Here is a 24525-nt window from a genome sequence, read left to right as displayed (position 1 = left end):
ATGTCTTACATTTGCTAGAGATAATAATCATTTCTTTATAAACAGCTCTGTGTTAGTACACTGTTACGGTCGTACCTGTGGTGAAGGGAGGCTGCCCGTATCCTGACTTGCTCATTTTCTGATCTCAGGTTTTCTATTTCAACAAGTAACTGCTCCTGGTTTACAGGAAGAAAAAACACATCTGAATGAGGGTGAGGGCTGCAGGGTTATTAGACAGATCCTCACATTAGTTCCTCTGATGCTGTAGTGGGAAACACAGGCAGTGTATTGTAATGCCACGCTATAGGAAATGGGAACAGGACATTGTGCTGTTTTCTCATTTTATGCTATTTTGGCGATTTGAGAGGAAGGAGTCCCATGTTAGGGTCTCCCAACTGCCTTCCAAAGTCCTTGTAGGTCCACATATTTACAGTTCTATGACGCGAATGGGAGGAGCACTAGCGAGGAAAGTGCTCCCATCATTTTCCTCCTCTGCCATCACTGATCAGTTTGTGTATTGCTGGGGGGGATATAGCCACGAATATTCAGAACCCTTAGTTAAGATTTCTGAGATATGCCTGAATTTCTTTATGTTCTGTAAGTGCAATACCACTAGCGACTATCGGCAGCTTGCCCTGTCCTGACCGAGCATCGGCAGCTTGCCCTGTCCTGACCGAGCATCGGCAGCTTGCCCTGTCCTGACCGAGCATCGGCAGCTTGCCCTGTCCTGACCGAGCATCGGCAGCTTGCCCTGTCCTGACCGAGCATCGGCAGCTTGCCCTGTCCTGACCGAGCATCGGCAGCTTGCCCTGTCCTGACCGAGCATCGGCAGCTTGCCCTGTCCTGACCGAGCATCGGCAGCTTGCCCTGTCCTGACCGAGCATCGGCAGCTTGCCCTGTCCTGACCGAGCATCGGCAGCTTGCCCTGTCCTGACCGAGCATCGGCAGCTTGCCCTGTCCTGACCGAGCATCGGCAGCTTGCCCTGTCCTGACCGAGCATCGGCAGCTTGCCCTGTCCTGACCGAGCATCGGCAGCTTGCCCTGTCCTGACCGAGCATCGGCAGCTTGCCCTGTCCTGACCGAGCATCGGCAGCTTGCCCTGTCCTGACCGAGCATCGGCAGCTTGCCCTGTCCTGACCGAGCATCGGCAGCTTGCCCTGTCCTGACCGAGCATCGGCAGCTTGCCCTGTCCTGACCGAGCATCGGCAGCTTGCCCTGTCCTGACCGAGCATCGGCAGCTTGCCCTGTCCTGACCGAGCATCGGCAGCTTGCCCTGTCCTGACCGAGCATCGGCAGCTTGCCCTGTCCTGACCGAGCATCGGCAGCTTGCCCTGTCCTGACCGAGCATCGGCAGCTTGCCCTGTCCTGACCGAGCATCGGCAGCTTGCCCTGTCCTGACCGAGCATCGGCAGCTTGCCCTGTCCTGACCGAGCATCGGCAGCTTGCCCTGTCCTGACCGAGCATCGGCAGCTTGCCCTGTCCTGACCGAGCATCGGCAGCTTGCCCTGTCCTGACCGAGCATCGGCAGCTTGCCCTGTCCTGACCGAGCATCGGCAGCTTGCCCTGTCCTGACCGAGCATCGGCAGCTTGCCCTGTCCTGACCGAGCATCGGCAGCTTGCCCTGTCCTGACCGAGCATCGGCAGCTTGCCCTGTCCTGACCGAGCATCGGCAGCTTGCCCTGTCCTGACCGAGCATCGGCAGCTTGCCCTGTCCTGACCGAGCATCGGCAGCTTGCCCTGTCCTGACCGAGCATCGGCAGCTTGCCCTGTCCTGACCGAGCATCGGCAGCTTGCCCTGTCCTGACCGAGCATCGGCAGCTTGCCCTGTCCTGACCGAGCATCGGCAGCTTGCCCTGTCCTGACCGAGCATCGGCAGCTTGCCCTGTCCTGACCGAGCATCGGCAGCTTGCCCTGTCCTGACCGAGCATCGGCAGCTTGCCCTGTCCTGACCGAGCATCGGCAGCTTGCCCTGTCCTGACCGAGCATCGGCAGCTTGCCCTGTCCTGACCGAGCATCGGCAGCTTGCCCTGTCCTGACCGAGCATCGGCAGCTTGCCCTGTCCTGACCGAGCATCGGCAGCTTGCCCTGTCCTGACCGAGCATCGGCAGCTTGCCCTGTCCTGACCGAGCATCGGCAGCTTGCCCTGTCCTGACCGAGCATCGGCAGCTTGCCCTGTCCTGACCGAGCATCGGCAGCTTGCCCTGTCCTGACCGAGCATCGGCAGCTTGCCCTGTCCTGACCGAGCATCGGCAGCTTGCCCTGTCCTGACCGAGCATCGGCAGCTTGCCCTGTCCTGACCGAGCATCGGCAGCTTGCCCTGTCCTGACCGAGCATCGGCAGCTTGCCCTGTCCTGACCGAGCATCGGCAGCTTGCCCTGTCCTGACCGAGCATCGGCAGCTTGCCCTGTCCTGACCGAGCATCGGCAGCTTGCCCTGTCCTGACCGAGCATCGGCAGCTTGCCCTGTCCTGACCGAGCATCGGCAGCTTGCCCTGTCCTGACCGAGCATCGGCAGCTTGCCCTGTCCTGACCGAGCATCGGCAGCTTGCCCTGTCCTGACCGAGCATCGGCAGCTTGCCCTGTCCTGACCGAGCATCGGCAGCTTGCCCTGTCCTGACCGAGCATCGGCAGCTTGCCCTGTCCTGACCGAGCATCGGCAGCTTGCCCTGCCTTGACAGAGCATCGGCAGCTTGCCCTGCCCTGACCGAGCATCGGCAGCTTGCCCTGTCCTGACTGTTATCGGTTATACGGATGGGACATCTGAATTCGCACAGTTCTCATTTTAAATGAGATGTACTAAGGGAATGCATTCAGATATTTGTCATACAACATGATTTTCTCCTATAGTTTTTTGCTAATTTTTTTTCTTTTCATATGTAGTTCACCATTAGAATATTCTGGCATTGGATAGAAACAAATGTGTGATGGTTTGGTTATTGTTTTGTGTTTATACTTATATTATTGTTTTGTTGTTAAAAACCGACAGGAAGGTGTAACCACTTGGACATTCATTAGTATGAAGCACTGCTGAATAGCTGATCTTCCAATATAACCATAATACATGTGCAAGAGTCTATACAATGATTATATACAGTGGCAAACGCAGGACTTCTAGAGGGGGGTTTCCAAATGCTTGATTTTAGAGTGAGTGTGGCCAGTCCATGAAGAGGGTAGAATTAGCACTTAACCAGCTTTAATATGCGTCATACAAAGTATATTGTGCGTCATAATTCCAGCAATCACAGTAAGCCATTAAATGCAGCAGTAGGGACATACTGCATGAGCTGAATGTTTTTATTTTAGATGTGGGCACCATTCCAGAGTATTAGAGCAAGTACAGGAGTCTGGGGGAGCAGCAGAATAACCTAGCACTGCCCTGGACATATATGTACATATTGGGCTCTATAGCAGCACATCCCTAACAGTGCATGTTTTCCAGATCTCCTAGTTGGTGCACAGGTTATTTATTACTGACTGATACATGTTAAAAGTTGCACAGGTGGTGCTAATTATTTCATTTGTGATACTGTGAAGAACATGCAGCACTAGTAAAAGTCTATTATATTAATATTTCTATTGTTGTCATTGTGTGGGCTGGGGAGGGGGGTTTCCAGGCAGACAGAAATCCCCCCCCCTGCGTTTGCCTATGATATACACAGAGGTTTAGTCACGTGTGTATTGTAATCATGGGAAATCAACATTACATGGTGTGAAATATGTTTATTTGGATGATCATGCTCCTGAAGTCTAATCATCAATAGGAAGAGGTACCATTTGTGTTATTTTGTAGGCTCTAACATATAACAATTTCCTCCAACAGTTAATGAGAATTACAGTTTTAAAATGAACATGGCAGTTTCCTGACACCATTAAATGTACCAGACAACAGGAAATGTGTGCCGCAAAGACTACAGTCCCAAGGTTAAGCAAGGTGTGCACATTTGGACACTGTCCCACAACTGAACAACTCTAAAACAAGCGATAAGGAGGAAGCTAATCTGAAGCTAGCGAGAATTTTTTCCCCCAGATCAGAGGTAAGGGAACATAAGTAACTAGCCCTTTTTTTTATCTAAAATTATGCGGAAATTGCATCTTCTGCACCATTTTAAGTATGTGGGCTTTGTAGCAGTAGTCAAAGCCAAGTGATTTCACCAATATCGCCTGCAAAAAGCTAATTAGCTCTGCCACTGCAGCCCCCATTATTCTCAAAGGTGACTGCAGTCTCACCCCTATGCACCAAGCTCCGAAGTGTTTTGGAAACTGATACTACTGTATGGGCCTGATTCTGGGGTGGGAATAAAGCAAGAGAGAGCAGGTAACTTTGCACCTTCGCAAAACCATATTGACTTGCAGGTGGGGCAGATTTCAACTGTGCAGAGAGATTTTGATTTGAGAGAGCGGTGTGTCCAAAGTGATCATTTAAATTGCAGAATTTGTGGGCTACATGCAAAAGCAGCCAGTATTTGCCGTGCATGCAAAAATAATAAACGTATTTGCACCCCTTGTATTGCCGCATGATTTTATCCAAGTACACAGTTACCCCTACTCTCTCTTTTGTTTTACTCCTAGCTACAAAGGTTCTTAATTTTAATTAAGGGGGGCTTAGGTGATATAATAAATTAGTGAATGTCGCTAGACCATAAATCATATTTCTTAGAGCACCGACCTTCTCATGTTGGATTTCTTCAATGAGCTTCTTTGCAGATTCTACATCTCGAATAAGGGCATTCTAGGGAAAAAGTAAAATGAAATGATCATTACATCGTAAGACTATATTTTTATCCTACTGCAGCACATATCACGTAAGATCACTTTAGCTCAGGGGTGGGGAACCTTTTTTCTGTCGAGGGCCATTTTGAGATGTTATATATATATATATATATCTCACATCATTCACGGGCCTATGGTAGGCCACGGTCCCTCAATGTGACGTCACACGGGGCCGGGCCACAATCACCGTTGATTACAGCAATACCCAGAGCATCCTTAGGATGCTCCGGGGAGGTGTAAGGGCAGCAGTGTATCGTCAAAAGGGTCCTGAGGATGCTCCTGGCGGCGCTGTTGCATAGATTCTGGCTGCTGTGTGCCATTCTGGGCACCCTGCTAGCCAGATGAGGGTAGCAGAAAAAAGCTCAGAGGGCCAGACCACATGATTCCCTGGGCCTTATACATAACAAATAGTACACAAACTGGACAACATTGCTCATGACCTAAAACAATCCAGCAATGAAGAATGGTTGATAAGGTCTTGGGCACACGGAGGAAAACCATACGAGTTTTGCACAGTCAGCCGCTGTAATATCTGTCACTATAGAGATCATTGATCTCTACTGCAACACGACTTCTGTGCTAAGAGATGGACATGGCAGAAACCCAATGTGCTTCATTTGCATAAGTTGTGTTTATCCAGAATGGACTTCTACATTGGCCATGATAATACGCTTGTTTTATCCAGTGTGTAGCACCCTTTCTTACTAATTTCTTGTTATTATTATTATCATCCTTTAGTTATATGACGCCACAAGTGTTCCGCAGCGCCTTACGTAGTACATAGAACTAATGAGTGAACAAGAAACAAGTAACTTACAGTACATTACAGTGCAGGACAAGGACAGGATTTATATACATTGCTGCAATAGCGATTAAAGCACCCACAATAAGCAGCCGGGAGTTGGCAGTCACGTGTTAGATGCCCTTATGGTGAGTAAGGAGTAGAAGAAAATGTAAAGAGAAGCACATGAAGGAAGAGGTCCCTGCTCGTGAGAGCTTACATTCTACCAATGGTTAGCAAAGCTGCCTCTCTGCGCACAGGTTCTATGTTCTACCAGTGTTTGCTAGTTGCTCCTGTTAGGCTGATTGGCTTCAGACAAAACGGACCCCCAGTGTGTGGATTTGGGAATTTAGACTAAGCTCTGATGAGACAGATCAATGTGACACATTCCATATTCTCTGGAATGCTATTTGCAATTTGGTTGTACAAAACAAGCTATGATGACAACATCAATAAACATCACCATCATCAGCCCGTCTATATACGCCCAGTGCACCTAATCATTCGGGCCTCTCCAGAGAGGCTGTCATTGAAAGTTGGCTGCGATTTGAAATATTTTGTGACCCCCCCCCCCACCACCACCAAAGTAATGAAGTGGGCAAGGTAGGAGATTTAAACAAAGTAAATGGTGGAAAAACCCTTTAACCTACCCCCTAACATAGCATTGTGCTACAGATGACGAACAAGGTTAAACCCTAACTATTAGCATAGAACATATGTTCCATCCAGCGACTCAGGTCGGAACAGCCCAGACAGACTGACGTTACCTTATCCTCTAAAGACGCCATCCTCTCCTTCAGATGAAGCTGCAGCCGCTCGTTCGACTCGGACAGAAGTTTATCCACAGTTTCCGACAGACGCTTATTATGTTCTTCGTTCATCTTCTCTCTCTGTCGGGCCTAGTGTTGGGAAGATTTAGAAATAAGTGTAAAAGGTCTACTGGTTATGTGAAGACTGTTGCTCGGACAGCCCTGTTGTTTTCAGATGCTGCTTAAGATAAGCCTTGTGCACATTTAGACCTCTAATTTTAGCAGTACTGCTAATAGGCATCTGTAGTGTCAAATTTACTCAGCTTTGAAGGGAGGAGGACACTCGCTGGTATGTGAGGACCTTACGTTTGAGACCAGTCTAGCACCTCTCAAGAACAAATCACATAAGAAGAAAAAATAATAACTACAGAACTCTTAGATACCAATCAGATACAATAAACATAATTGGCACCAGGTTATAAAAACATTTTTATTGGAGCACAAAATATACCTGACATAGGAGTAAGTGATCAGAATAAATTACATTATATGAACAATAAAATAAGTGTTATACATGTTGATCCAGCCATAGAGCTAAATCTTTTTTGAAGACTTGTAGGAGTACTAAAATGATTGTGGACATAAATACAGTAACAACTATAAAAAAAAAACAAAAAAAAAATTTATGTTGGTCTATTGTTTTATTTTTGAAGGGGGTGTGCTGGGTTCTCGGTCTCGTCTCACGACTTCTACCTCTCATTCTTGACAAGATTAAAATTAGGAATATTACTGGGTCCACTATCTCAGTTAGGTACTATAATTCCATTAGTTATATTCAGCTAAATACAATATTACTGTAATAATTTGAAGCTATTTTGTCCATTATTCAGTCTTCACTTATTTATCTAAAGTAACAAACACTATTTTTATTTATACATTACATACGGTGTTTCAATAAATAGAAAATAAACCCCCTCCCCCCAAAAAAAACAAAAAAACAAAACTGCATTAGTTGGCAAATATTTTAAAGAATATTGTTCATGTAGTTTGGAGGTCGTGTTTTTCATGGGACTAAGGAGGCCAAATAAAACTGAAAGGGACTTTTCAACTTCCAAGTTTAGGTCTTGGTAAGCGCCTCCTTAATAAGTCATATGGCCATAAGAGATATGTGGACCGAACTGACCATTAGATTTGTCCTTTGCTTGTGGATTTTGACTGGTTTAACCACTACTTACAAGATTACCCATTTACCTGACTGCATTTTAGCCATAAATAAAAATAAATTCGCACACAACCAGAGTTAACTAAAAATTGGCAGATTACTGTCCAACAGCAGCTGCCCGCAGAACAAGGGGTATCGCCCACCCTACAATCACCTAAAAACAAGAATCTCAGGCAATGCTTGTTGGAACGGAACACAAACCGATGTAAAAGCTACAAAATTAGTTTTTCTAAACAATTACATACATACAATTATATAACATTCAAATCTGTACATAAAAGCACAAAGTTTTAACAGTAACATTTCCTTAAGCAAAAAATATGTATCATAATATCAAATATGCCAGTAGCCTTTAGGAAAAAAATATACATATTTCCATAGAAATTCTATAACTGATACATAGAAAAATTGGAGCAATAGTATAGACTGTTGGGAAACAAAGGGGTCTATTCACTAAGCCTTGGAGAGAGAGAGAAAGTGGAGAGAGATAAAGTACCAACCAATTTGCTCCTAACTGTCATTTTTCCAAACAGCCCGTAACCCGACGGTTAGGAGCGGATTGGTTGGACTTGGTACTTTAGCTCTCTACATAGCTTAGTGAATAGACTCCAATATCCCAAAAGGTAGAGAGTCCCAATTGTAGACCTAGATACAAACATGGTTCAAATCTTTTTGGATATGGTTTCTCTACACGTGAGCTCCGTATGGGCACCATCAGCTGGATATTGGACACAGTCAAACAGTCAAAATGGGTTGGGTAGGGCCGGTGCTCGGGAGCCTGGCGGACAGAATCCAGACGCCAGCATCCCGACCAGGTTAAAATGCTGATGCCCCCAAGTAAACCTAACCTAACCCCTGACCTTCGGGATTCCAGCAGTCAAGATGCCGGTGCAGATATCCTCACAAGTGTCGCGATTCCGGCGTCGGGAATTCTAGCCACCAGAATCCCAGCGGTCGGCATTCTGACCACATCCCGCCTAAATTAGTACTATTTCTTTTTCATATGTAGAAATTATAGAATATCTATTGATTTTTTATTTTTTTTGATAAAGGCAACTAGCAAATTAAGATGGGTGCTGATCTATTACTAGGCTATATATTTGCAGCTTAAGGTAATGTTACCATTAATACTTTGTGTGCTTTTACGTGTCATTGTTTAATTACTTATTGTAGCTTTTACATCGGTCTGTGGTCTGTTCCAACAAGCGCTGCCTGAAGTTCTTGTTTTTACACTTCCGCATAGATATTTATATCCACGATCATTTTAGAAAAAATGCGTTCTGGAACACAGATGTATTTGTAGACCAAGCGTGGCTGATACATTTTTATCTCTCCAGAACAATGAGCAATGATAAGCAGAAATCAACTGAAGCTTGCTACAGAACAAGTAACATTATTATCAGATTTTGCCTGTGTAATATACACTTTATGCCTCGGTGCTTCCTGAAAACTGCTAGTTTCCACGCAGATCTGCAAAACTCCATTGATTAACGAATTATGAAGATCTGATCGATACGGTCTTACCCGCTGTAGCTCTTGGTTCTTCTCTTCCAGCCGCGATTCCATCTGACGTAACCGCTCTTCAATATTGCCATGTCTCTCCTCTGCCTGTTGTTACAAGGACAAAGGGATACGGAAAGTCATATCAACATTACATACCCCGTTACCTAGAGCACCGCACAGCCAAGTACTTAACAGACATCATAACAAACAGATTTACACAGATACCGGTGATATATTGCAGGTTGTACAGAAGCAATGTCTCTTGTATGTCTTAGCTGTGATTGACCATTCAAAAATCGGGAGAACATGAGGCCATTGTGAGGTAGGAGCGTATGATATATGTGGGATCTGCAGCCCCAGGGCTTCAATGATTAATGGGAAGCTACAAGCATATGTCGGACATAACTAGACTAAAATAAAAACACATATATGATTGCTGGTGAAGTTCGCTGAAACGACAAAATCCTATTCTCTGTACATAGTTCAAGGCTAGTGACACTACTTTTCTATGTCGGCTACATAGAAGATTAAGGGGTGGCATCCGATTAGCGGCAAACTGCGAAAAAAATGGATTTTTCGCAGATTATCCCCGTTTTTTGACTATGTTTTTTTTTCTCCCTATTCTTTTATTCATCCGAAATAGGAAATTTCGGTCGAAAACAGAAAGGATCCATGATGTGTTTCCGTCTTTGCTCCAGTGAAAATTATTTTTTCGGGACACGTCAGGTCTCGAAAAAAAAAAAACCATGATAAGTGCCGGCGTCGGGCGGCACTTTGGGGCTAATTGGATAGACCCGGGAGGATCCATTAGCGCCCTGAACAGTATTCGGGACTAAATTAGATACCTCCCTATAATCGCATAATGAGTTGGATCCTCTTTAAAAGAATCTTCTGCGCAGTATCACCATAAGAGTTGATTTTTCACGGAAGCCGCCGGAGCGGGTCCAAGTGGTTTCCGTTGTTAACTGTAGAAAACAGATTCTGCTCGTAGCCTGTGGAGTTGCGAACAGAATCTGCCTTCCGGAACTGGCAGATAAGTGCACAATGAGAGCTGTTGAAGGCAACTGAAGCTGCCCCATACAGTAAGAATTGCATTTAGAAAGCGCAATTTTTTTTTTAGATATATGTTGCCCTTTTTGAAACTTGTAACCATGGGCTCACCCAATACTTGGCCTACCAATTCATTAAGAACCAAAAGACATAACTGAGGCATGAATCACAAAGAAAAGCGATCAGTCAAACATATGCCCAAAGTCAGCCGATAAGCTTTGTGTCCCATACAACACCAGCGTGAAGAATATCTACAAAGGCTGATAGTGCTGAAAGGAACAAATTTGTATCACTTTCACATGTGTGAATAGAGGACCCTTATGTGAAGCTTTATAAGAGGGGTCAATCTCACTTGAAAAGTACAAGCTGACTCTTAAGATGCTAACACACAGAGGGTTAGTGCTGGTTTCACTTTTCTTTTTTTTTTTAAACCTCATACAATAGCTACTGTGGGGCAGATTCAATTAGCAGCGGGGTGAACACATTCAATTAGACCAAAAATCTGCTTTAAGTGCACCCTCTGGGAGTGAACGCGTGGGGTAGCCCATTGTTTCTGGCAAAATCCATGGTTTACCGAGCATTATGGAAAATGCAGAAACATTGAAAAGCCCTGGGCGTTAAACCCGGAGGAGCATTACCCGCATGGTAAACACTGCGAGTAAATTAATCTGCCCCTGTGTGTTGCACACAATTTAAGATGGACCAAAGGATTACTTCTGTAGGTCACCACATTGGTTTGATCACCGGAGAACAATTCTGTCGCTGTGCATGTGGGAAAGCAATGTCACTACAGTTCAGCATCTACTTCTGTCACGTACAAAACGGTATCCAGACTATAGACAGACCGTTAAAAGGTCGACCATGTCTAGATAAACACCAGATGTTAGACAGGCAATAGGTCAACAAAATAAATGTCGATGTGGGAGAAGGTCGACATGTACACATGGTCAACACGAAAATGGTCGACCCTTTTTTATTTTTCTTAAGGGTTAGGGACTTATCCCAATTGGTTAGGGTTAGGTAGGCACCAGGAGGAAGGGGGTTAAGCACTAGAAGGAATGGTTAGGGTCAGGCACCAAGGTGAGGGTTAGGGTGAAAATTAGGGTTAGAAAAAAAAGCAATAAAAAAAAATCACGAGTCGACCATTTTCACGTCGACCTTTTAACCATGTCGACCAGTTATACCTGCTGACATTTACTGTGTCGACCTATTGTCTGTCTAACATCTGGTGTCTATCTAGACATTGTCAACCTTTTAACTGTCTATCTTCTATACCACAACCATACAAAATATTCATTTACACTTATGTTTACAAATCAGTGTGTGTCTGTGCGTGTGTGTTTGCGTGCTGTGTGTCTCCTATCGCTACTATTACTGTTTCCACGCCGACCCACCACAGTAAGTGACAGCGCACACATTCCGTGGAGACAACCATTTTTGTAGCTCAAACAGATATTCCTGAGATATCAGAGTACCAAATCCTAGAAACCACAGGTATTGCCTGCGGCAACAGAGAATCCCACTGCAGACACTGGTGCTTAATGAATTACTAGAAAGTAGTTCAGCGAGTTCACGTATTCCCGGGGAAGGCATTGGATGCATTCTCAGTTCATGCCTAAAATACATAGGATGATGATACACTGCTAAAAGGAGAGGAACCGGTCTTTGGTATGTGGTTGCTACTAAACAGTTTTGTGAAACAAAACCTGGTTATTGCAGGGTGCTTTATACCAAATGAACAGCGGTGTCAGCAGATGCAAAACATACACTGATATGTAGCAGGTGCACAGTGAATGCAGCTCGCTCAGTAACGCAGGCACATCCCAGCCATGGAATGGATAGTAGGGTACAGCCGCAGATGGGTGCATGGGATCCTCTCGCTGACCTTTATCAGAGAAGGCAATGGAAAAAGCATGGCAGAGGACAGTGAGCAAATTCTACCTTCCTAGGCATGGCTGCAATTCCCAACAGCTTAGCTTCCTTAGCAGCAGGCTTTCCCGGCGACAAAAGCTCAGACTACAGTCAGAGGACAAGAAAGGTGACAAACACACACATATACTATGACTCTGGAGCTAGACACTGATTGCACATAAGTGGCTGCTACATCCAGAGCTGCAACATTAGTTTACATACATCAGTTTATTATGTCCCCATTATTCCAAATCACAATCACTGAAAACTTAAAAAGGAAAGTTTGCAAACTGAAGGAGGTAATGGAAGAGGACCTACATTCAAAACACAAAGTATTATGAAAAGACATGTTTTAACATTCGCAAATTAATAAATATCTAAAGTTAGTACGCAGTGCTTGGGCTGCACTAACAAATGTAGGCACTACCAGATTGATTGCATTGTCCTTAAGAATACACTGGTCACATACATGGTCAAATGACTGAATAAGTGGCCAAAATAGGCGCACACATGGAATTTCAACCCGCACAAATGTACTTGTGTGGAACTGGAGATAAATAGCAGTAGGGGCAGCCTGTATTCTGGGCGGGGGGGGGATAGAGCTCCTGTTGCAGTCTAGTCATCGGCTGAAAGGACGGGCAAGACCGCCTGATCCAATTCTACACGACTGGAGCGGCCACTCATTTTTGTGGACAACATCAGGTTGAGAGCGACCCACCCCTGGTACTACTTTCTAATGTCTCCTTATCGTATCATTCTATAGGGTTTCTCATGATTCCCCGATTACTACTAACCTTATTCAAAAGGGATCAGTAGAATAATGGAGGCTAGCGTGTGACTGGTCTGCAATGCGCGGTGTAATCTGGCATCTTTCTATCATAGCCAGCATCAACTTTTTCAGCAATTTGTGATACAGTAGATCTTCTGTAGAATAGGACCAGATGGCCTAGCCTTCACTCTCCATGCGCATCAATGAGACTTAGTCGACCATGACCCTGCCACCGATTCACCCGTTGTTCTTTCTTGGCCCCCCCTCCCAATTCTCGTAACGTTTGGGAGCTTGTACAGAGCTTGGGAAGCTGTTGGGCAGCCCCCAGCTCTCCCGATTCCCGGCACATTGTAGATGGAGGAGTCCACATTAGCACAATGGGTGAAACCAACACAAGTGGCGCCACGGACCACCTGTCAGTGGTTTTAATGTTATGGCTGATCGGTGTATGGTGCTTCTGTTTGCGAAATACTGAACGAATGTCATAACCCCTTTTAAAGTCAGAAACAAGTGCTAAAGGGATTATTGACTCATCCTTTAATGGAGCCGCAAGTGGGCTCCACCCCCAGCTGGCCATACTCCCAAGCCATGATACTAACTTACCAGTTCATCTCAAAGCAAATTTAGGAATGGAAGATTAAGAAAATCCAACAATGATATAAGCATTAGAGAATACCTTAACCAGACAAAAGAGGTAGGAGTGGAAAAGCAATGTTTTCTACTAGGAGTTATAGAAAATGATTTAATGGAAAGTATAAAAATCTAATTTTGCCAAGTGTAATCTGAGGATGTTGTAAAGATTAGTCCAGAGGTGGGGCGTGGCCAGGACGAGCTAGGGGAAGGAGGCTGACTTTACAGCTCCTAGGCCCAAATACCCGGAATCATTATCCTGCTCCCTCTGACTGGGCTCCAACTTTGGCAAATTGTGGATTACTTACCTCTCCACGCTCCTGCAGTCTCTCGGTCTGTTAATTCCTTCTGGTTGCTGTGAAGTGAGAGCAGTTACTTTCCTCCTGCAGCGTCTCTTCATCGCGGGCGCCATTTTGGATTCGGGTGCGGCGGCTGCTGCAGCTCCAGGTTCAAGCGCTGACTCCATTACCCTCCGGTATGAAGTCCTGGGCGGGTGTGTAGCTGAAGGACCCTGCTCTGGTCAGTCCACGACACTCTGTGGGCTTCTGTGGACCTGCGAATCCCAGGCCTGGCCGCCATCTTGTACTCGGCCTGAATATTTGCTGTTGCTCCTGTATCCTTTGCTGGAACTCTGTGCACGCCGGACAGTGCTCTCAGTAGTTACAGAGGTGGATAAGTCTTTCCTGATGGTGTGTAGATTGATGGTGATCCTTGTGAATCCGCAGTTTCTGAACCTTGCCACCATTATGTAACAGAATCCACAGAAGAAGAGCTCCAAAGTCGCACTGATTTTATTTTTTAAGTGTTAATCTGCGGCAGCAGGGGCTTGCAGGCTGAAGGTGGACTTTCTGCTGGCTATCCCGAGTATCCTGGATTGCAGTGCCTGTTGTTTTTGTATATCTCCAGTGAAGTATTGTACTGTTATCCGATTTTCTGATACTTACCTGCTTTTACGATTATCTCCTGAGATGGCTATGCCTTCTATAAATAATATGGAACTTCTCCTTAAAGCCATCACCAACTCTGAAGAAAGGCTCGCGGTTCAGGTGGAGAAATTGAACTATGAGTTATCTCTTTCATGTTATGATTTATCACACTCTGAAGTTCAGAATACTGAAATGGAGGCCTGTGATCACGAATTGGAGTCTGGTGATTCTTCAGGTTCTGTTTGCCTAACCACATTCAAGCCTCAGACACCAATTGTCATCAATATTGAGTGTTTTGCTAGTACCCAATATTCTCCCTCTCTCCTTAAATTAGTGGTCCTCACATTGCCCGCAAAAAAGCAATCCCTGGACTTATCCTCCTTTGAGATTGGGTTTTCCTTCAAGTTTAACAATCTCTCTATTCCTGGATACTTTAATTTTTCAGTGATTCCTCAAGAAGTCTGGTATATATTCCTATTGGCTGTGATGGAGTGTTGTGATTTTCCATTACATTTCTTTATTATTTTGCAAGAATCTGAGGCTTGGCCTGATTAGTGCTCCGTAGTTTAATATATTTGTCGCAATTTTGATGCCTTTACAGTAAGCTTTCATTTTTCTGCACTGCCATACAGATATATATTCTGATGTTTCAAATGTTCATATTTTTCCTGTTACAACTGTACCTTACTTAGGTTCACTGTGGGAGGAATTATTTTCTTTTTTCTTTATTTTTATGCCTGGGAGCCAGGTTATTGCTGATGTGGATCACATAAGTCTATTGCCCATGTCAATTATCCTGTGCAGGTTATGTATATATGTATGTGCGTATATGTATGAGTATATGTATATATGATCTATTTGGGCTGGGAGGTAGTAGGGGTTATATTTCTGATATATAAGTACTCTTTATATCCTTGTCTTTGGTCTCCTTGCTGAGGTGGAAGGATTTTCGATTTAACTATTTTGGAGGCCTGTTGCGAGCTGGGGTTAGCTTCCACTAGCTTAAGGCCATCTAGTCTATTCCCCCTATTTTCTTTTCTTTTATTATTATTATTTTTTTTGGGGGGGGGGGGGGGGTGGGGGGATTTTGGTATTTAGAAAGGTTAGATTAGTTAGTAATGGGATAGGGGATTAGGGGATCCAGGTATACCTAGTTTGGGGTTAGGTCGTACAGGGTGGGGGGTTTTAGGGAGGTTTGATTTGGGATTTTCTGGAGGGGTTATGTAATATTTAAGTTTGTTTACATTTATATGTTGGCAGGCATGGAAGTGTTTATCCTTTTTTGTTTTTTTCTTCTCTGTTTCTTTTAAAGTTTACTGTATATTTTATTTTGATATGTGATATCTTTGAACTCTATATACTGTCTCGATAGTATGTCTGTTTTATATAGGCTATCCCATATAGTTTTTGATTACGTGGGCCCAGATGGCACCTATGGGTCCACGTTACATTATCCGTAACATTTGGAGATAGTTATGGTCTATATTTCTGTTAGCTACCATGATATGTTATTTCCATTCTTATCACCATATCTGGCTATTCTTATATGATCTAAATTGTATGCCTGCCGATACTGTTAGATTGCAATTTTTGTTAATTTGTTTGGGTGTGTTTAAAAAACTCAATAAAAAAAACATAATTTAAAAAAAAGATTAGTCCAGAGGTGGTCTCTACATAGCGTTACCCATGCGTTTCATTATGGAAAACTTCATCTGAAACTACTCTGATGATTGTCCTACATTTTTGTTTTACATTTTCTCCTTTGTCCCATTATGTAATTGTGTACTTGGGTAGTTTGTTATGCCCAGACTCACAGATTGGTGGACAGATAAATTCAGTTTTCTCTTGGCCATGAAATTCCAAACATAAATTGTGTTGGGGTAGAGAACATCTACCTAAATTTAACGGAGAACACAACTCAAATAGGCCAACTGGGTTGGGTATGGGGTACCGGCAGACGGGATGCTGGCCGTGAAAAGACCGATAGCGGCATCCCGATGCTCAGAATCCCGATAGGGGCTAGGTAAGTATTCTAACTCTAACCCCATCACCACTAACCATCCTTTCCTGCACCCTAACCCTCCCCACGTACCCTAACCCTCCCCATTAGTGCTTAAACCTAACCCTCCCCCCCCTTAGTGCCTAACCCTAATACCCACCCCCCCCGGGTGGTGCCTAAACCTAAACCCCCCCTCCCACAGCCTAACCCTGTCCGTGATGCCTAAACCTAAACCCCCCCCCCCGCTGCTTAAAGCTAACCCGGCCCGCGATACTTACATTCAAGATTCTTGCGCCGGTGTTCTGGCTGTGGGCCGGGATTTCAACCGCCGTCATCCCGTGCTGCGGTAAATTAACTACATACCGGGGCAATTCAATAGTAGAGGAACATTGATGGGTTGAGAAGAAAATTCCACTATGTTTTTGACTAATTTAATTGCTCCTCAAAGATCTAGATAACAAATCTACTTGTCACTATTGGTGTATGAAATTTTGGAGGACTTAAACAAGTTTTGATCTCACTGTCAAATCACAACAATGGATCTAATCATCAAACTATCCGTGATCAGTATTATTCACCTTAGAAAGGGCAGCAACTCTCTGTGCCAGCTCGGCTTCCACCTCAGGCAGCGTTTCTGCTTTCCTCATCGTCTGCTGAAGCTTCTGTTCTGCTAGCTCGAGACGTTCCTGGATCTGCCGGTTCTTCTCTTCACTCTGGGGTTTGAACCATAAACCAGTATTAGTTGATATCCTTCATCAGAAGTAAAACGTTTGCAGAACGAGAAACCAGGTGATGACAAATAGTGTTTATAACCGACGCATTTCTCCAGCGGGCCCTAATATACATTTTACCCATATTTAAAATAAGCAGAACAATAAATTATCATACATCTATATGAGCATTGATGTATCTTAAACTGCACCCGTCAGATACTCACAGCAGAGGCAGCCATTTTAGTGTTACTAGTCCTGCCCACAAAATGGCTACTATCACTGGATGCAGATGACAGGTGGACTCAAAAACTGTCCACAACCTTCTCAGTTGCCATCATCTTGTATTATTACCCATTTACCTGAGCATGGATGACCCAAGATGATGTTGTAGTTAGATCCAACCAAAGGTAACACAAAAACACTCCAAGTGTAATCCCTCTTCCTGAATGTTACCTGTCTAAGTGCGGATTCCTTATTAGCGATTTCATTTTCAAGTTTATCATTGAGGTCGTGCACAGATGTGGCTTCGCGCTGTGCAGCGAGGTAGCGTTTTTCAAGAGTTGTAATCCTCTCCTCCATGTCTTCTTTCTGGGCCATAGCCTGAGTGCAGAGAGGAAACAGAACAGTAATGTAGAATATATCCACATGGCCATGAGGTATTCTGTCCAACACACCACCCCTGGCCCCTGCAGTATTCTGACCAACGCACATCCCCGAGTCCCTGCAGTATTCTGTCCACAGCACAATCGGCCCCTAAGGTATTATCCCCCAGGCTCCTGCCATCTCCTGTCCATCGCTTACTCTCAGGTCCCCTGCCATCACGTTTTCACTACACACTCAAGAGCCTCTGCAGTATTCTGTCCACTGTACATCGCCCAGACACCGGCCGTATTCAGTCTACTACATACTCTCAAATCCCCTGCACACCCAGGGGCCCCTGCCATCTTCTGTCCACAGTACACCCAAGAGCCCCTGTAGTATTCCGTCCACCGCATTCCCCTGCCGTCTTCTGTCCACTGCATACTCCCAACCTGGACGTCTTTTGTCCACTGCACACTCCAGGGTCCCTGCTGTCTTCTATCCACCACACAGAAGGCTATCTTGTGCACCAAAACAGAACCATATAACCCTTACGATCTAACCCACAACAAAGAACGGCTTACCCCCTTTCCTCCCCCACAAAACCGCTTGCCATCTTCTACACCCACCACCTCCTTATAGAACAGCTTGCCCATGTCTGATATACTTCCCTTTCACACATACCCACTTTCTTTTCTGCAACCACTACTACAACCAATTCTGGCCAGTTACCTTCACGTCATGTGACCTTCTCCATACTGACCAAACGCCTTAGAATCCTGCACTCATTCCACTGCAGGGCTAGCATTAAAGCCCACCTCATCACACCCAACTCTACTCACCTCTCGTACGTCACGTTGCAGCTTTGTGTTCATCTCCTCAGATTTAATGAGATCTTTCCTCGCCGTGTCCAGATCTTCCTCCAACTCCGTAACCCGGTTAGACAGGATGGCCAGGCGCTCTTTCATCTGATTTTGCTCCTTGGTTTGTTTCTCAATGACATCTTGGAGCTCAATCACTTTAGATAGGTCCTCATCGTGATTTAATGAACCATCAGATAGTCTCTGTGTATTAGAGAAAAAAAAAAGAATGTAAACCATTTTAACCGCATTTGCCTCAGGACATCCAACTGATGACATTAGTAATATATGAAAATTAAATCACATCACAAGTTAGAGGACAGTTTGTGGCATTGTCAATACAGAACTGAAATTATCTGAGCTGCAGAAAACATATGTGAGCAACAACAAACCTGTAAGCTGTAAGGTAAGGTCTGTATATGTAAAACTGCAATAAAACATTTATAGGGAAAGCGTAACCTATGAAAGGGATTATTTTCCTATGACTGTTCAGTATAGCATGACTAATTTATTTTGCTAGCATCTTTTTGCTCGTATACTATATTTACATTTATTAAAGTACATCTGTCGATGACACATTACGAAAACATTTTTAAAATCAAAACCATTTAATGCATATTATAGCTGTATAATTTATTTTACAGTCACATGACAAAAATCTTCCCTGGCAGGTATAAGTGAGAGAGAATGATCCAGGTATTGATAGGAAGCATGCTCATTATACAAATAATACACATTTATGTGAAAATGTACAGATGCATCCTCATACATTATTGCAGCAGTCACGCCAAAAAGACCTCCTCGCGGCGCCAGGTCAGCCTTGCCCTGGCTTCCCTCAGTGCTTATTCCTGCAGGTGTCAGGAAGAGGAGGAGCGGCCAGGTTAATATAACTTTGCGCGTCCTCTAGACCCAAAGGGCTCAATAAAACTCAATTCTCACCTTCCCATTAGTGTTCGGCGTATTTTCCTGCACGTGACTCGAATCCACTGTCCCATCGTTATAGATCTTCTTCTGATTGTTCTGTTCTCGTGAAATCATCAGCTGGGTAATTGGATGCAGGAGTAAATTAGTGCAGTCGTTACATATTGTGATTATAACGCGAGGGTGTAAGTAGGAGATGAACAAAATGGGCGAAAACTTTTATACAGATCTGGTTTTGAAACAGGACTGACCGTTTCGCAGAGCTGGGCTGACAATGGTCAATTTATTCTGCTAGTGTGGTGGGGGATGTAGTTTGGAAGCCGACGGTCTAAATGCCGACCGCCGGCTTCCAGACTTTCTAATCCCGGCGTGGTACTAATGGCAGCCGTCGAAAACTCGACGCCTGTCACTAACCAGACGCCGGACGACCGACGCCTGGCATACCGAATGCGGGGTGGGTGGGGTAGGTTTAGGGCTCCCGGGGGGACTTGGCACCCCCCCCCCCCCGGGAGGGTTAGGCTAGGGGAAGGGGGGCTTAGGGTTAGGCACCCCCCCTGGGAGACTTAGGTGTAGGCTGCGGGGAAGGGGGAGGTTATTGTTAGGCACCCCTAAGGGAGGGTTATTGGGGGGGGGGGGGGGGGGGATTAGGTTAGCGATACTTACCTTAGGGACGATCGGGATTTTCACCTTTGCCGGGCTGCCGCTGTCGGGATTTGAACCGCCGGCCCTGTGTCCGGCGGTAATACCTACTACACCCTGTGGTGGGGATGGGGAGACTGAGAGCATGTAAGGCCAAATTCCACCTGAGAAGTGAGTGAACCTAACAACTGGACAGGCAGGAAAATGTTGCCCATATTTGGTGCAAGGCTACCTGTCGAGTACAGTGTTCAAGGTACAAAAAGTTTAACTTACATCTTTGTGCGTTACTGCCAGTTCTTCTTCCAATAAGCTACATCTCTCTAATGCGACTCGTAGCCGTTCCCTTACCTGAAAACAATATACCAGGTCAGAACTGACAATCAGTTTCTGATAAAGGGGTGTAACACAATGTCCACTCCGTGTATTATACATATTGGACGTACTAGTCGACAGATACTGTAGCAGCAGCAGCTATTTTATGGGCTGAACGAATGTTCACGAGAATGCTTTTAATCAATTCAAGAAAATCCTATGGAAACCACTTATCCAAATAATCAATATGATATTAACAAAAAAAAAAAAAAAAAAAAAAGGACACTTGCCATTGTTTACAAACGTCTAAAGAACAAACTATTCAAAAGGCAGCTTAGTACAATGTGACCGGCGTTTAAACTAGAAAATACTTTAAAAGTGGGTGTGTATGTTAAAGGAACAAAAACAAACAGTCATTGTGTACGTACTGCACAGTACGTTCTCCGACAAACACATTTTAAAATTAATTAAAATGGGGGAAACATATATATGCCATTAATAAAACAAGTACAGAAACTTGCATGGAACAGATCTCTGTTTAGCATCGACAGTTACTAATCTAAAACATTATTCATTATTTTTAAATAAATATATTATAAATATACACACACTATACTATATATATATATATATATATATATATATATATATATATATATATATATATTGTTGCCAATAGCCATGAATTCAGATTACTATCTAACAAGGATAGAAAGAAACAAAAAATAAAAATTATATACTGTAACAAAACATTCTATGCATTGAATAAATGAAGACATTCACAAAAGAAAAAGTCAAATATATAGAGTTTTGATACATTTTAGGCAACTAATAAACCAGCGTAGATAGAGGGGGTGACGCAGACAGAGGTGACCCTCTATATGCCACACACACACACACACACACACACACACACACACACACACCACTAGGGTAATATTTATCACACCTTCTTAAAAGGACAAGTGGAAGTGTTGTCCATAGCAACCAGATTTCAGCTATCCTTTTTCTAGAGCATTGTATAAAATGATAGTTGGAAGCAGATTGATTTGCATTTGATACAGCTTTCCCCTAGGACATCACATTCACAGCGACCGGAAACGAACTTAAAAAAACTTGTCAGCAGAAGAGGACCGAAATGTGCCACTCTCAGAAACTAGTTTGTCAGCTCCATTAAAGCATTAACCGGCATCAGTGAGACACGTACGACTCGTCAGGATCAGTCACCTGCATTACCTTTTCATCTAGAGCTTTGTGATGTTCAAACAGAGACTTTAGTGCTTTCAAGACTTCAACTTCACTGGACACTCCGGCTGGAGACTGAGCTTGTCTCTTTACCACGGTCATCCTGAGAGAGCGCTCGTGCCGCGACACCAGACACTCCAGATGCTCTAGGAGTAGCTGGAAAGAGAAAATCACACCATGAGGAAAAAGGAGAAGCCGCGGCTATTGTTACAGGTCAAGCCAGGGAAGCTCCTGACCCACTGTACGTACATACATACATACATACATACATGTAAAACATCCTCTAGTGAGCCTCAATACAACAGACCGCCGGCAGGGGGTCATGTTACAGGGGCAGCAAGTTATGCAGGAGGCTCGTTAAAGCCTACCAATGACGCCCCTTGGGTATTGGCGACTGGCAGGAGCACCCCTATAGGTAGTGTGTAACAGAAGACGACGACAATCATTAATACAGACTCTACACCTACCCGCGTATTGTTCCTCTCCGCCTTTAGCTCTGCGATTTCTTCTTCCCGCTCCAGAAGTTGCTCCCGGCAAATGTTGAGCTCTTTAGTAAGTGCTGCAAACTCCTTTAAAACACAAGTAAAACATTGGTTTAGACGGCACAATCTTTATAAACCATGCAGAGAACGGTAACGGACTACAATGGCTGGCACAGGTCGATATTTGATATTTCGGCCTTCAGGGGACAAATAATAACACAACAGTCAAAAGGCTCGTGAAAAACATAAAAGATATATCGCACCATTTTCTTGTATTCCTTCAGGCATAACAGGATGCATATTAATCTCTCATCCCCATAAGCAGAGGGACTGATGTGGAGTTGGGCGTAAGTATTTTGGCACAAACTGCGCACCCATAAAATAATTCCTACACATATACGCCTATGTAGATTCAGACATATTTAGCACTTTCGCTTCCTCCTGCTTAAAGAGGAGGTGTAATGTACAATAGAGGGGGGGGGGGGGGGGTGTGTGCAAGCATTGCCCAAGTACAGCAAATATGGCACATATCAGCCACAACAAAGACTGTCAGTAGGGGTACAGTATCTCTCCACCCTGGTGCAAAACACGCATTGAAGGGGGGAGGAGGATTGTCAGCCACTTCTAATTGGCTGATTGATACCATTACTATTAACAGTGAGGCTGCAGCAATCTGTTCACATTATTTATCTCATAGTTGCAATCGGAACGCACAGAAAAGCAGATCCCCATTTGATCTTTTGGAAGACGGTTGTTTAATTAGTACATTTTTAAATCTGTATTTAAAATTATCTTAACGTAGTAAAGTTGACTTAGCCCTATCCGACACAGACTGTCATATATAGAATACGGTCTGGAAAGTACAATACGTGTACTAGAATTGCTGCATTTACTTCATTGATAAGCAACATCTACTGATATAGGCCTGCTGCATATACTCCTGTTTTATCCTGACATAAACGGGTTCATATAATTACCCATCCAGAGCTAGACGCATCTCGAGCAACCTACGTAAAATGCGTTGACGCTACACGTGCCCTAGAATGAGGCCCGGGCTGATGTAGGTGTGCCCATCAGTTACGCATGGTGAAGGCTGGACCAATATTCAGAATAATGCAGCTACGGTCTGTGATGAGTAATGTGTTTATCATGTATATACCCGGCATTCCACAACAATGCATAGACCCCCATACAATACAAATGTGCGAGTACTGTTAAACTAATTGGGACTGTCAAGAATGCAAATACATGACTATCCCGCTAACAAAACATAAAACAGGCAGACAGACTTGTCCTATCAAATCATCAGCAGGTTCCCGCTGATCACAAAACAAATCTACTTGTGAAAGTCTTCATGAGACTTACCAGATTCACCTTTCAACTGTGGCTGTAAATTCCTCGCTGACTGAGGCCGGTTAATGATTACCCAGATCAATATCAAACTGTAAGTCAGCAGATGTTTTATCACTTCGATATTTCAGTGGGGCAGGGGGGGGGGGGGTGGAAATGGCCTCATATCAACACGTAGATATGGACGGCCCAGTGTTTGTGTGTCTACGTGATTTAAACAAGCCGTAACTACAGAAAAGGAATGGCCATTTGTCTTCCTACTCAACTGGTTTCTAAAGGATCTGACTGCAGGATAACAAGAGGATGGGAGAAGAATGCCAGGAGCAGTAGATAAAGGACCTCTATGGCTGCATTTCCTTTGTGTAGAGAGCAGAGGAGAATATCTGCAGCTGATGCTACTCCTAAGCTGGCCAGTCAGCTGGATGGGGGATGACCAGTGAGATAAGGAGACAGTTCTGCACAAATCCTCTTTAAATAAACACATATAGGATCCAGGACACTATTAAATAGCTGTACAACACCTTAAAAAAAAAAATAAATAGCAAAATACTGTTATATAGTAATTTTACTTTGTAACCCAGAAAAACAAGTGTGCGTGCTTTAATGGCCGCTCATTCACAAGCTACACACTTCCGTACTCACGTCACAGTCGGTCTCAAATCGTAATCACCTTACTCTGATGAACATATATAAGGTATACTGCACTGTAGGTGCCTACACACGATCCCACCATGTGCACGCTCTCCCTTGAAACTCCTCCCCGGCAGCTCTGCACACGATTTGGTGTTTAAAGGGCGCAATTCAATTGTTTCTAGCACCCATCGCGCCCGACGGAGCTATTCAATTGTTGCTCCTGTCGGGCGCGATCAACTGCCAGCGCTCCATTTCAGCTCGCAGCCCCAGAGGGGTGCGAGCTGAAATCGGCGACAAGTGACCTCTTTGGGCGTCCAAACGGCACTTTTTCGCGATCGCGCCCAGCACTTTGGTCGGGGTTAGCCAATTTACGTGGCTAAACCCGACCACTTTGGGCGCGATGATCAGCGTGAAAAGCTGGCACAATTGAATAGCGGCCCGTGATCCCCCATCACTTTAGACGGGAGAGCCGGGCCGCAAAAACAATTGAATTCCGCCCATTG

At 44.5% G+C, this 24525-nt stretch overlaps 1 protein-coding gene across 9 annotated transcripts in view; it reads right to left on the bottom strand.

Moving 5' to 3' along the window:
- PPFIA1 (PPFI scaffold protein A1) overlaps positions 1-24525 on the bottom strand; it is a 91035-nt gene that overhangs the window by 40167 nt on the left and 26343 nt on the right. For all 9 annotated transcript variants that reach the window (XM_088458243.1, XM_088458245.1, XM_088458244.1 and 6 more), the window contains exons 3-13: positions 22025-22126; positions 21549-21713; positions 20274-20348; positions 19380-19481; positions 18423-18644; positions 17455-17601; positions 16867-17001; positions 9025-9108; positions 6297-6428; positions 4645-4707; positions 76-155 (exon numbers count right to left, since the gene is read on the bottom strand). In XM_088458243.1, the coding sequence (XP_088314369.1) occupies positions 76-155; positions 4645-4707; positions 6297-6428; positions 9025-9108; positions 16867-17001; positions 17455-17601; positions 18423-18644; positions 19380-19481; positions 20274-20348; positions 21549-21713; positions 22025-22126 (1307 nt within the window). The remainder of the gene's footprint in view (positions 1-75; positions 156-4644; positions 4708-6296; positions 6429-9024; positions 9109-16866; positions 17002-17454; positions 17602-18422; positions 18645-19379; positions 19482-20273; positions 20349-21548; positions 21714-22024; positions 22127-24525) is intronic.

This window comes from Taudactylus pleione, unplaced genomic scaffold, assembly GCF_031769625.1.
Source record: "Taudactylus pleione unplaced genomic scaffold, aTauple2 ptg000820l, whole genome shotgun sequence".
Classification (NCBI taxonomy): domain Eukaryota; kingdom Metazoa; phylum Chordata; class Amphibia; order Anura; family Myobatrachidae; genus Taudactylus; species Taudactylus pleione.
The sequence above is the reverse complement of the archived record's forward strand: the minus strand, read 5'-3'. Positions and strand labels throughout refer to the sequence as shown.